The sequence below is a fragment of the Abrus precatorius genome, unplaced genomic scaffold, assembly GCF_003935025.1.
Source record: "Abrus precatorius isolate BTA unplaced genomic scaffold, Abrus_2018 Scaffold2, whole genome shotgun sequence".
NCBI lineage: Eukaryota > Viridiplantae > Streptophyta > Magnoliopsida > Fabales > Fabaceae > Abrus > Abrus precatorius.
In genome coordinates this window covers 27,751,327-27,764,310 of record NW_020874362.1, presented here as the reverse complement: position 1 = coordinate 27,764,310, position 12,984 = coordinate 27,751,327, and the positions used below count along the sequence as shown (strand labels likewise).

At 33.3% G+C, this 12,984-nt stretch overlaps 2 protein-coding genes across 2 annotated transcripts; both read right to left on the bottom strand.

The window, feature by feature from the left end:
• Positions 1-376: 376 nt before the first annotated feature.
• Positions 377-6,328, bottom strand: LOC113859757. Its single transcript, XM_027492453.1, has 5 exons — positions 6,300-6,328; positions 2,259-2,383; positions 1,187-1,335; positions 567-715; positions 377-489 (listed from the first exon to the last, which is right to left on the bottom strand). The coding sequence occupies exons 1-5, from the start codon at positions 6,326-6,328 to the stop codon at positions 402-404; spliced, it is 540 nt and encodes a 179-aa protein (XP_027348254.1). The 3' UTR covers positions 377-401.
• Positions 6,329-7,905: 1,577 nt separating this feature from the next.
• On the bottom strand, positions 7,906-12,576 carry LOC113860192 (cell division cycle protein 48 homolog). The gene is made up of 9 exons (XM_027492868.1): positions 12,409-12,576; positions 12,139-12,304; positions 11,774-12,002; positions 10,555-11,321; positions 10,169-10,390; positions 9,986-10,057; positions 9,622-9,903; positions 9,051-9,410; positions 7,906-8,495 (listed from the first exon to the last, which is right to left on the bottom strand). The coding sequence occupies exons 1-9, from the start codon at positions 12,435-12,437 to the stop codon at positions 8,202-8,204; spliced, it is 2,421 nt and encodes an 806-aa protein (XP_027348669.1). The 5' UTR covers positions 12,438-12,576; the 3' UTR covers positions 7,906-8,201.
• Positions 12,577-12,984: the final 408 nt, after the last annotated feature.

The window sequence follows — 12,984 nt, the reverse complement described above, 5'->3', positions numbered from 1 at the left end:
AGGTACGTGCATAACTTAATGATTAAAAGAAGTCGCATGTATGGAAATGCGGTGTTATCCAACAACTGCAATAGGAAGTATATGAAGTGTGTGTAAATTAGAGCAAATATCAATACTCTTTTCATATGTAGTGACAGTAAATTCAAAACCTTTTCTACCAAATCCCTGCTCGGTCCAATTAAACTTTAGTTCTGCAAATGCAACAAAAGCATTCTATATAAACTGCCATTGAAATACATATAAAATTTTGCTTCATGTAGAATGGATCAAGGAAAAACAAGTGAATGCTAATTACTCACTAACTTTTGTTCATTATGTTAATTTCAACCTTGATTTCATCAAGAGCACATGCAATGCTGTGGATCTGTTTCTTTTGAACTGGGTAGACAAGTAAAGCTAAACTAGTAACTTAGCTTCCCAGTGCCACCACAGGTTGAACAGGATCGAGCAGAAGAGCACTTCGTACAATAGCTCCACTTCTTTGGAAGCCTGGTATAAGTAATTGAGTTGAATCATTTAACTTAAAAATTAAAGATTAGTAAAAGCAAGATGAAAAAAAATAGTACCCAGATGTGAATCGAGTTGCCATATTCTTCGCCAGTACTCTTGCCTTCTCAGCACTTTCCTCAGAGCGTTTCCTAACAACGAATCCTTCACCCTTGCATTCTGAACAGATACCAGAACCTCCACAATCTTCACATACTCTGAATTGAATCTTTCATTTTAAAAAAATTACGTAATTAGATAAACAGTTAGCAATTTGGCACACAATTTAATTTTATCTCTACTTTACCCCAATTCCGGCAATAATGACATAAATGAATGATCTGTGCTGTCTTATAATAATAAAGTGCACAGCACCAACTCAGAGAATAATGAAAACTACCAGCAATGACCAAATTATCAAAGGATATGAAAATCAACACTAGTGATTTTTAACTTTTCCAAGAAATTTCTTTAGAGAAACCGAGTTAGTAATGTCACATAACCAATTTGAACCCTGGTAATTTCTCATGTTGCACTACTACTACAAAACAATCACTGAGCCCTTGAACAATAGAAGTATTCCAAAGATTTTATGTTCTTATTAGGAAAAGCAAGGTGGCTTTTTTTAGTGGCATGTTGCTTAGTTTGTAAGTATAACTAGTTATTTTGTTGATACTAACAATAAAGATGGATCACTGACCTGTGTTGACTCAGAAGTTTTGGATCTCTTTACAAGAAGAGTAGCTGCTGCACCAACAAGAGTTGCAGCAACTGCCACTGAAGCTACAGTCTCAGGCAATGCAGAGGAAACCGTGGATAATCTCCTTCTTTGCCATTGTAACTTCACACCTATTCAAGAAATAAAATGAGACTAGCAAAGCAAGTACAGCATAAAACAGAAGATGGAAGATCCATTTCAAGGGAGCATAATAACTAATTTTATGTTTTAATAATGAAATAATATAACTAAGGAATTAATTATTCCAAAGAATGAAAAAAGATGTAAATTTATGCTCAGTGTAGATTTGCAAGAAAGAGAGAAGATATTTTAGATAATATTATTACCAGTGAATGCTTGGACTAGAAAAGGAAAAAGGGAAATTATGCCAAGCTTAGTATATATAAGTGTCTTTGTGATCGTTATGAGCAAGCCTTATCGAATAAATATAGTATTTTCCCATTGTAACCAAAGATTGAATTTTTTTCTTTACTTGGTATATTTTAGGGGTATTCCTAAAATGTTTCACTCTTGCTCCTCTTTCTTTCATTTGTTCTGCGGAACCCAAGGGTTTGGGCCAAAGATTAATAGGAACTACAATCCAAATAACTAAAAAAGAAATAAAGAATCACCATCATGGAGCCACACAAGGCCAATTGAAGAACCCCAATTTCAACCAGAGTTAATTCTCGTGAAAATTTTGGATTCCCTTTAAGTTAACACTTTACACTAATCCTGTTGGTCTGAAAATTGGTGAAGGTGAAGGGCACCTACTGAGACTATTCCTCCATAACAATAGCAATGAATTGGGACGGTGGTTCCACCGAACAGAAGAACCACCTAGTAAAAGCCATATTGTACACTTGTAATATAATTTATACACATAACATAATCCTCTTTAACCCACATCAGAATTAACTAGTCTAAGCAACTTTATCAAGTTTCAGTTACCATATGATTAAGCAAATACAAGGACAATTTAGAAATGTAATGAGAGTACAAGGTTTGTTCATTTGTTGGTATTTATTTAGGAAAAAAGAAGAAAATATCTTACAGTGAGAGAAGCAGGGCAGTGATATGGGGTGGTGCAGAGCAATTTCCATTCGGATAACTGTCCTGTTTTGTCCACCAACTATTACTCTCTCTACTCTTTTTCCCTTATCATGTTCCCCTCCTCGCCTAGATATCAAATCAAAATGTTGGAAATTTTTTTTTATACCAAAGTACAAATAAAATTACTCAATTAACTTTAAGGGAGAGATACTGTAGAGAGAGAACAGTGATCAAACGTATGGGGTATAATTTATTTATTCTTTGAATATTATAAATTAAATTAAATAAACCAAAATTCAAAAGCATCTTTATCACTGTTCTATGTATTAACAAGTGTTATATTATTTTTATAACAGTAAGTTTTTATTTATTATTTTTCTCCATATTATTCATTTTATCACTTTATTCTCTCTCTTCTTCTTTTTTAAACTTTTTAATTCATAAAAAAATTATGCATATTTATTTGTTTAAATATTATTTTTCTATTAGAAAACGAATAATATTTTGTGCACAGAAAGTTCTTCCGAGAATTAACATTGGACAATAGTTTGTGTGAAAATGGTATCAGAGAGAGTAAACTAAAAAAACTCTGTTTATTAAATTTCTATGAAACATGTGACAGAAGTTGTGTGTGTGACCAACGTTATTTTAAGAAGCATATAGACAAGCAGCTAATGGTCAATAAAAACAGCCGTTTATTCTTTTTCGCCTTTATAGAAGTTCCTTATGGGATTAATTTCTTTTTAAGCTTCTTATAGCATAGTTTGGGTGTAGATAACTAAACAACAAAGAGAGCTTGAAATTGAATAATGCATTCAGTTAATAAGACATTTGAACTATGTTCAAACAGTATTAATTAATAATCTGAAAATCGAATAAGTGAAGTTTAATTAAAAGTCTTAGGTTTTGATCTTATATTACCCAAAAAAATTTAAGCAATAATTATCCACTTCTACAATAATACATTGAACTGAAAAAATAATTTTTAAATTACATCAATGATTAAATGGATAAAAGTATTGATTTAAAATATAATTACTCAACTATAATTTGATTAAGATTAAATTAGTAATAATTAAATATATAACTTATATATTATATAATATATTATAGAATAAACTAATATAAATTTATAAAAATTTAAGTTAATATTTTTAAATTAACTTTAAAAAATATTGCATACTTTATAAAATAAAAAATCTAGTATTTGATTCTTAACCAATTTTTTTGTCCATCAATTTCTTGAGTTATTTGAACTCATGACTTTCCCAATTTCTAATTCAACCAGTATAATTGACCAATGCATCATAGTAGAATTGAATTTTAGATTTAATATCAATATTGTTTTAGTATGTACAATGTATCTTATAAACAAAAATTCATGGATTTTTATTTTAATATTTATTTTATTTTATGTAATAAATGAATCACAGTGTGATTACTTTAATAATTTAACTTTTTCATTGCTTTTAAAAATGGATGATAAATAAACACTCTAGCCCGTGGTAAGATTAAGAAAGCAAGAACTCTTTAAAATAGATGTCACAACTACATCATATCAACTACATATTTATGTCCAATACTTCAGTTCACAGACACTTATCTCTGTATTTTTGTTACTTTTTGTTCTCATGTCTAAATTTTAACATTTAAAAGTTCACAAAAAATTGGAGAAGTTTTATTGGCTAACTTGAATATAATTGTCTTTAATAAAGAATATTTTACTTTAAATAATAATATATAAATTTTGAAAAAAAATATTTATTATAAAGTATTTGTATTGTGTTGAATCCGTGTTTTGTGTAGTATAGAGTATATGCCTTTTGACCCCAGCTCCAACCAGTGAGTAGTGACATGCTTCCCGTGAGCAAAGTAAATTTTGGTGTGTTTTCTAAATCTAACATTTACCATTCCATGCAATTTCATATTCATAATCAATACCAATTGCAGACCCATTACTGTAGCAGCCCATGTCAAAATAAATAAATATTTCAAATTTTATTTAAACAATGACCAAAATATGTTTTATCTAAACCAAAAAGAAAAGTACGAAGTACCCTCACACACTCGTGGAAGATTGGAAATTGAATTCTTCCTCTTTCCCCCATTGGATAAATTTATTTAGTCTGTGAATCATAAATGGTAGAGTTTGCACATTTTATGACCTTTTATTATGAGTCGCTCAGCAATGTACTAGACTCTGTAAATACTTCTTCTATACTCTCAATTTTGTCCTTTTTTAGTTTTGGGTAAACTATTAGTGTCAGTGAAAAATGCTTCCTCAGCATTCATTGGGAACCTATCACCCTTACCTGATTTGTATGTATAAGAAATATAAATAATATTTTTTTCTATATCATAAACATAAGTACCATTATAGATAGTCAATATAATATATTGCTTTGAGTATTTAACACGGCTACGTTTATTAGAATTTAAATTTAAGTTAAAACATTTTTTATTTAATGGTATAAATAATTGTATATTATATTACTTTTAGTGTTAATCTTTTAAAAAATATCACCATCAACTATTAATGTAACTAAAATTATTATTATTATTATTATTTATTAAAAATTATTACGTCAAGATTCAAATTAAAGTGAAATAAAAATATATTTTTAATAAAATTTTACTAATTATAAATACTTAGAATAATTCCAATAAAAGACTGATTTTTTAATGTGCAAATAATGAGAGGAAGAAAGTATAGGCGAGGAAACGATAAAGCAAGTGTTGTAAAGTTACGTGTTAGTGGGTCTGAGTAGCTATACTCAATGTCAGTGGTTAAGGTGCACTCTACAGCCCATGTCTAATAAATTTCAGACCCAACTGACCCAATTGCTCCAAGGTTGCAAAACTTTGATAAAAGACCAAGGAATGACCAAAAATAAAAAGACCAAAACAGGGGAAACAAAAGATAGGGACAGGGGTTGATGTTCTTTTGCTGCCCTTTAAACGTCACAAGTTGTAATGGACCAAAAATATATAAAAATGGAAAAGAAAAACCTCACAAGTTATACATACCGGCTTGTAGTTGAATAATTTAAATATGTGTCATCTCATCTATAATCAATAAGTATTGGCTCCCAATAAATACTAAACTATTGAATGGGAGCTTTGTGGGTGGGGCATTGTTATTAAGAGGAGCTATTCTGCAATATGTGGAGGGGGGCAAAGCTACCACTTCCAAAACAAGATTGATGAGGCTTATTAGGTGGCCAACCAATTTAATGGAACGTAAAAGACTACAGTGATAGTCATGATAAGAGTTCGTTAATTAATCGTCTTGAATTGTTACAATGACTCATCAACAGCCAAACAAGAGATTCACAAGACACTCATAATTAGACTATTAAGTTATCTACTATGTTCTTTAAATGAGTTCCCCAATTGGTTGACATTATCTTAATTATTTTTTCATAAAAACAGGCTGTTAGACTTTCATATTATTTATTTTCATTCAATTTTGTGAACTTTAACCTTTAAAATTAAACTTAAGCATATAAAAATATTAAAATTTTATTTAAAAAATCTATTTTAGACTTTTATATCTCTGATATAATAGACACTTCTCTTTCAATTACTTTTAAATATTTATACTCAATTTTAAGAACTAAGATAATATAATCAATTTTTATATATTAAGCATAAGTATATTATTTTTGAGGCATATGCTAATGAGAGACAAAAGGAAGATATTACTTGGATTTAGGGGCAAAAACAGAACAAATTTGACTTGAGTGGTGAGTGCAATAACATGAACTCACGAGCATACTCACTTGCAACACAGATAAAAAGAGCACCCACCTCGCCAACTCACCTCCACCACAACCCCAAAGTTATGGTGTACTACCAATGAGCTGTGCATATCTGCATTCATCAGCTATTCACGAGCCTATTTAAGACACTTAAGTTTTAACCCCTTCACAGCAATCTAGCATAAATTAAACCTCTCCTTTCGCAAACTCAAACCAAAGACTCTTAGAACATCAGCAAAATTTAAATGTCTACTACACGTATCTCCCTTCTGGCCCTTTACCTCATCCTATCCCTAAACTCTTTACACATGACTATGGCTGCCAGGATCATTCCTCGTAGTGCTCCTAGTACAGTTACAAGGCCACTTTTTCTATCCGAAGCTGAAACTTATTTGAAGCCAAATCTTGATCACAAGCAAAAGGTCTTCCAAGGAAGACAAATCAATAATTGTTTGCCAAAAGGGTATAGGCATAACTCAGCTCCAAGCAGATTCGTGAACTATGACACACTAGGCTCTAGTGGATGTTCTGGAATGCATTCAGAGAAACCATGAGAATGGAAGATACTTGACATGCATGGTTGTACTTGTACACTGTTTTTACACATATTTGAAGATGAGAAAATCGTATTTTCTTGCTTTGCTTGTTGTGATTGATTATATTTATTGCATATTTCAATTTTGAGGGATGTGCATAGGCAAGGGCAAAATGTTAGCAGCCTCTTCTCGTTATGTGTTGTGTATAGCTCAATGCGTAAGACATTGGCCAAACATGAGAAAGAGAGAAGATGTTTTTGTTTTCACCAAGCCATTAGCATATCTGCCATACAGTGTCTTGGCATTACGATACGCTAAGCACAAGCATGTATAATAATACCAAAGGATTATATATTTATTATGTAATACCCAAATACTATGGTGATATATATACCATGTAATGTTTTTTCCATGTCCAAGTGTAGTCCAATATTATTCAGTGTGATGGGCAACTAGCGTTTATTATTATTACTATTATTTTCTGTTTGTCGTGCTAATTTTTGTATTTGGTTTCCTGTTGTGTTTGATCTTTAGTAAATAAAATTATGAATATTCAAAGGAGTAAAATTGTAACCTTGGCAATTGGCATCTTCGGATAACTCCATTTAGAAAAGAAAGAAGTGCCCTTTTTAATTACAACTTGTGTTATTATGTTTGGATAAGTTTTTTAAAAAAACAAAAAACAGTTATGTCAGTTTTAGTTTATTTTAAATAAAAACAAATAATTAGAAAAAACTATAGCAAGAAGGCGTTTGTTTTTTTCGCAGTTTATCAAAGCACTCGTACACCTAGAAAAATTTGGAAAACAGACTCATTTTTATGCTCCCCTATACAAAAATAAAAGGACCAAAATGGCACCTTTCCTCAACCTCAAGCATCAACTTCCAAGTCATTCTTTATATCGTCACCAACAGGGCTGGGAAAAATAATGTCAATTGCTCGCTTATGCATTCTATCTACACACAGTGAATATAGCAATGATGATCTTGGGCAGATTAATGCCGACATAGGCTTGCGAATCATACACCTTATTAAAAATACATTCTAAAATTAAAAGAAAAATAACTTTTTGTTCTATTTAATAGATCAAGAAACATCTTCCTAGGAAAAAGAGAGGAAGGGTTATACAAGTGTTAAGGAGAGTTCCCATGGATCCAACTTTGTTTTTTCAATCCCGACAAGTTGTCAAGCATTTCATTGGTAATTGATTCTCACGACCACCTTGGAAGTCCACAAAGTATAACACCAGATGAATTGCTAGACAACCAAGGCATTGAATTCAGATTAGAGTGCAAATTTAAAAATGCGAAATTAATCCTTAATTTTCAAAAACTTTCTAAAAAATTCAATAAAAATAAACGATTTTTTTAAAAAAATAAGTTGAAAGTTGACATGAAGTTAGTATTCTAACACACCTCGTTAAGAATTCCAGGGTTAGGCAGCAATCCATGAATGACATGCTAACATGATCGAAATTTTATCCATCATAACATGAATTGTACAATAAGCCAGTACTAAATTAGGTTAATTTTATAGTATAGGAAAAGCAAAATCTGAAACAGGCTTCGCAGTTACCCCATAGAGGGGAGAATCTAGAAACTAGGCTTTTGAGGTAGTGTGTAGCTTAAAACACATTTCAAATAAAGCCTAACTATAAAGATCATCTTCATCAGCCCCACCAGCAGAAGTTGTGAAGGGGTCAGAGCCAGTGGTTCTAGCTCCACCACTCTCCTGGAACCTAAACTCACTGCCGAAACCCCGTGATTGTTGTAAGGTCTGAGCAAATGCCTGGTATTTGCGGATATCAGCATCACTGACACTCCTACGTGCATACTTCATTGACTCTTCAAAATGAGCAGCCTTGATCTCTGCAACATCTTCCTCGATGTCTTCATCCATGGCCTCAGGGTTTTCTCTTCTCTTCCTCTCTCGCTCTATGTCCTGCAAGACACCAGACAAGTACTTCAGGTCAAACATTGTGACATGAACTACATTGAACAGGTATTATAAATGACTCGGTCTAGTGCCTCGGTTTCAAACCGATTCTCATTCACATTTTATGATCCTGCAGAACTAGTTGTCCAAGATTTGTAATTAACAAATTGATGACTTAACCAAACAAGTGTCAATGAACAGAAGAATATATATTTTTTTTCAATGATTATATTGCTATACTTCCTATTCATATTGTGAAGACCATCATAACAATGAATGGTTAAGCGTATTGCTAGACCAATTATAACAAGCACAGAGACTTAAAAAGGGCAATTTGGTCCAAGAAGTTTAACAACTTGATTCTAAATGTACTGCACGAGCAAGTGAAAGCACCACCAAAACACAGAAGAACTAAGTAAAAATCAGTAATGGACTTTACTAAAGCTGAAAAAGCACTCCCTAGATAGCCATACTGGCATCAGAGGCTGTTTCCTCGAAAGCTTGAAGAGCTAAAAGAATTTTTATCTATTAACCTCAACCCAAATAAACTTATAATCATACCTTTTCTATGTTTTCTCTTATAGCATATTTGCAGGCTCGCTGGCAGATCTCAGTTATATCAGCACCACTAAAGCCTTGAGTATACTTAGCCAGTGCTCTCAAATCAACATCTTTTGAGACAGGTGACTTCCTCATGCAGGCCTTGAAAATTTGATAACGGGACTCCTCATCAGGAAGAGGAATATAGATCAATTGATCAAGACGGCCAGGCCGAAGAAGAGCTGGGTCAATGATGTCAGGTCGGTTGGTTGCCCCAATTATGAACACGGTCTTTTTGGCAGACATGCCATCCATTTCAGTCAGAAGTTGATTTAGAACTCTATCAGCAGCACCACCAGCATCTCCAACACTGCTTCCTCTCTGCAACAATGACAGAGTATATGTGCAAACAATGGTAAAGGTATTAAATCATATCCAAAAAATAACTTTGGTGCATGGAATTGACGAAACTTTTTAAAAGCATGCATCAGAAATAATAAACACAAAATACAATTATAACTCAGTTTAATCTCAATCATGGGTACCGCATACTAATAACAAACGAGGAATGTGATGTGACAAAAAATGAGACCTGAGTAGCAATGGAGTCGAGCTCATCAAAGAAGAGGACACATGGAGCTGATTGTCTAGCCTTGTCAAAAATTTCTCGAACATTGGCTTCACTTTCACCAAACCACATAGTAAGCAATTCTGGGCCTTTCACACTGATGAAGTTAGCTTGACATTCGTTAGCAATTGCTTTGGCTAACAAAGTTTTCCCACATCCTGGGGGACCATAGAAGAGGACTCCTTTTGATGGTGACATACCAAACTTCTCAAATTTTTCTGGGTGCTCCACTGGATATTGAACAGTCTACACCCACAAAGCCAAAAGCATTTCAGATTGATATAAAACTACGTAACAAGGTGTAACTCAGATAGTTGAGACTTATGACCTCCTGCAGTTCACGCTTAACATTCTCAAGGCCTCCAATATCTTCCCAGCTGACATTAGGCACCTCAACAACCTGTCAATAGAGATAATTAATTAGGGGAAAGAAGAAAAAAGACAGAAAGTCTGGCAAACTAATAATAATTAAAATTTAAAGGAATTAAAAACAAAATAAAAAACTACTAACAGTTTCTCGTAGAGCGGAAGGATTGCTTGTTCCTAGAGCAGTCTGGAAATGCTCATTTGTGACTGCCATAGAATTAAGTATTTCAGCATCAATAGTCTCATCTTCCAAATCAATGACATCCATCTTCTCCCTAATGCATTGCAGAGCAGCTTCCGTGCAAAGGGCAGCAAGGTCAGCACCAACATACCCATGAGTATCTTTTGCGATTCTTTCTAGATCAACCTACAGCACGAAGAACAGAGCACTTGAATAACAGAAAATTTAAGGATGTCAATGAATAAAACTAAAACCAGAAATAAAGCTACTGGTGCATTTTATATCAACTTGATTGGGTATTATTCACACTGTATAATTTAAGACCATAAAAGTAACCAGTATGAACTTACATCATCAGAAAGCTTCATGTTTTTGGTATGTATGCGGAGGACTTCAAGTCTCCCAACTTCATCAGGAACACCAATATCAATTTCCCTATCAAATCTACCAAACCTTCTCAATGCAGGATCAATGCTATTTGGACGATTTGTTGCTCCAATAACAATTACATGAGCTCGAGATTTTAATCCATCCATAAGAGTTAAAAGTTGTGAAACAATCCTCCTTTCAACTTCGCCATGCGTCTTCTCACGCTTTGGTGCAATAGAATCAATTTCATCAATAAAGATGATGGAGGGGGCATTCTTTTCAGCTTCTTCAAATGCTTTCCTAAGATTGCTCTCACTCTCTCCAGCCAGCTTGGACATAATCTCTGGTCCATTAATACAAAAGAAGAAGGCTCCTGTTTCATTAGCAACAGCTCTAGCTATTAATGTCTTACCAGATCCTGGGGGTCCATACAGCAAAATTCCTTTGGGTGGCTTCACACCAATTGATTTAAAAAGTTGGGGATGCCTCAATGGAAGCTCCACCAATTCACGAATCTCTGCCATTTGCTTCCTGACACCCCCCACATCATCATACCCAACTTCATCTAGCCTTTCCTCATCCTCTCTTTTAACAGGTTCCCCCTCACAGAATATTTCAGTGTCTGGGGCAACCACACAATACTCCCCAGGATCAGTTTCAATGACCTTGAACTCCACACTTCTCATCCCTCCTCGGACAAGAAACAGATCTCCTTTTCTGACTGGCCGATAAGCCTCCAAGAAATAAGCTGCAAATTATAAACAAAGAAAATTAGTTAAAACCTAGTACAAACGCAGAATATGCAGTGGGAAGGTGACAGAATCAAACCCTTTGAATATTTAACAACCCCAAACCACCTGTTTCAATAAAAACAGTCAAATGCTTTTGCAAATGAAGACAAACCTAGCAACTAGGAGTCATAAAAATAAAATAAAATCCACCGATATTTTACTCTCTCTAATATTGCAAGGCTTCTTATAACTTATTAAACAAATTTTAAGTATAATGCAATGAGACTCATTCAACAATAAGCTTTAAAAAACAAAAACTCTAGCCCAACAAAACAATCTGACTCACAGCCACCGGTTAGTAGAATACACTAAACAAAATTCAGCAATTAAGTATCATTACATTATAATCACACAATCAAACTGTACTCTAAAACTCATCATTTCTGCTACAGTAGAAGTAGTAACTCACGTTTCAAGTAAGCATCAAAGAGATTGCCAGTGACACCTTCAACAGTATCGTCAATGGGAAGAATGTGAACCCGCTTCCCATACTTAACATCAGGACACTGGTGCACTGACACAACATCTCCAAGACGAACCCTCAAATTGGACCTCACAACTTTGTTCATCCTAATCTTTGGTTCCTCACAATTCTCATCAGCAAGAGCTATGCAAATCGTGTCCCTCCGTTTCTTTCCCTGCAACACAAATACATAATAAATCCCACACATCATTTTTCAATTTTCACCAAACAACAACAATAATTTAACAAACTAACAAAAACCCATAATCTGTGAATTGACGGAGAAGACAGAGGAAAGTGAAAAAAGAGACCTTGATGAGAATAGTGTCGCCGCGGAAAAGTTGGAGCTTTTCCATTGTTTGAGGGTGCAATGAAACCACTGAGTTATCATCGTTAATGGCCTCGTCCACGATTAATCGGTTCGGCGATTTCTTCCGTTCAAGAATAGCCGTCGAGAAGTCTTTCTTCCCCGATTTCCTGAATTTCGATTCCAAAAACAAAAGAAATTTAACTCCGTTAAACAGGGATTTGGCATTTGGGGGAAAACCATAAACAAAATAGTAGAGGACGAGTTGACTCACGAGTCCGATGATTCAGCCTGGTGAGACATGGTTGGAATCGATGATCGAACGGCAACGATGAGAGAAAGCAATGCTAAGAAGTAAAAATCGGAAGTAGTGTGGTTTAGTTCAGGGGTGGACTCTTCTTATATATTATGCGTAGAATGGAAAGATGTTAACTTCTGTTATTCAGATTATTTTATGAGAATATAGACAAGATAAAGGTTAAATTGCTTCTTTTTTTTCTTCAATTTTATGTTTATTGTATTTTATTCCTTCAATTTTTAATTACACAACTTTAATTTTTTTATTTTTTTACTTAAATAAGTTACATTTTTTTATATTGTCATTCCATTTTTACTCTCTCTTTTTTCCTTCTTAATCACACATAAAGTTGAGTAAAAAAATCCAGATATATAAATCTAATATGAAGTTAATCTAATTTTAAAATTCAAATTTTTAGTAAAACTGGATACTCAGCTTATTATTTTTTTAGTCCGAATATGTCTTGGATTTTATTTAACAAGAACATATTAAAACCAAAAAACTCTAGATATACAAATCCAATTTATAACAAAAGCTAATCTAATTTTAAAA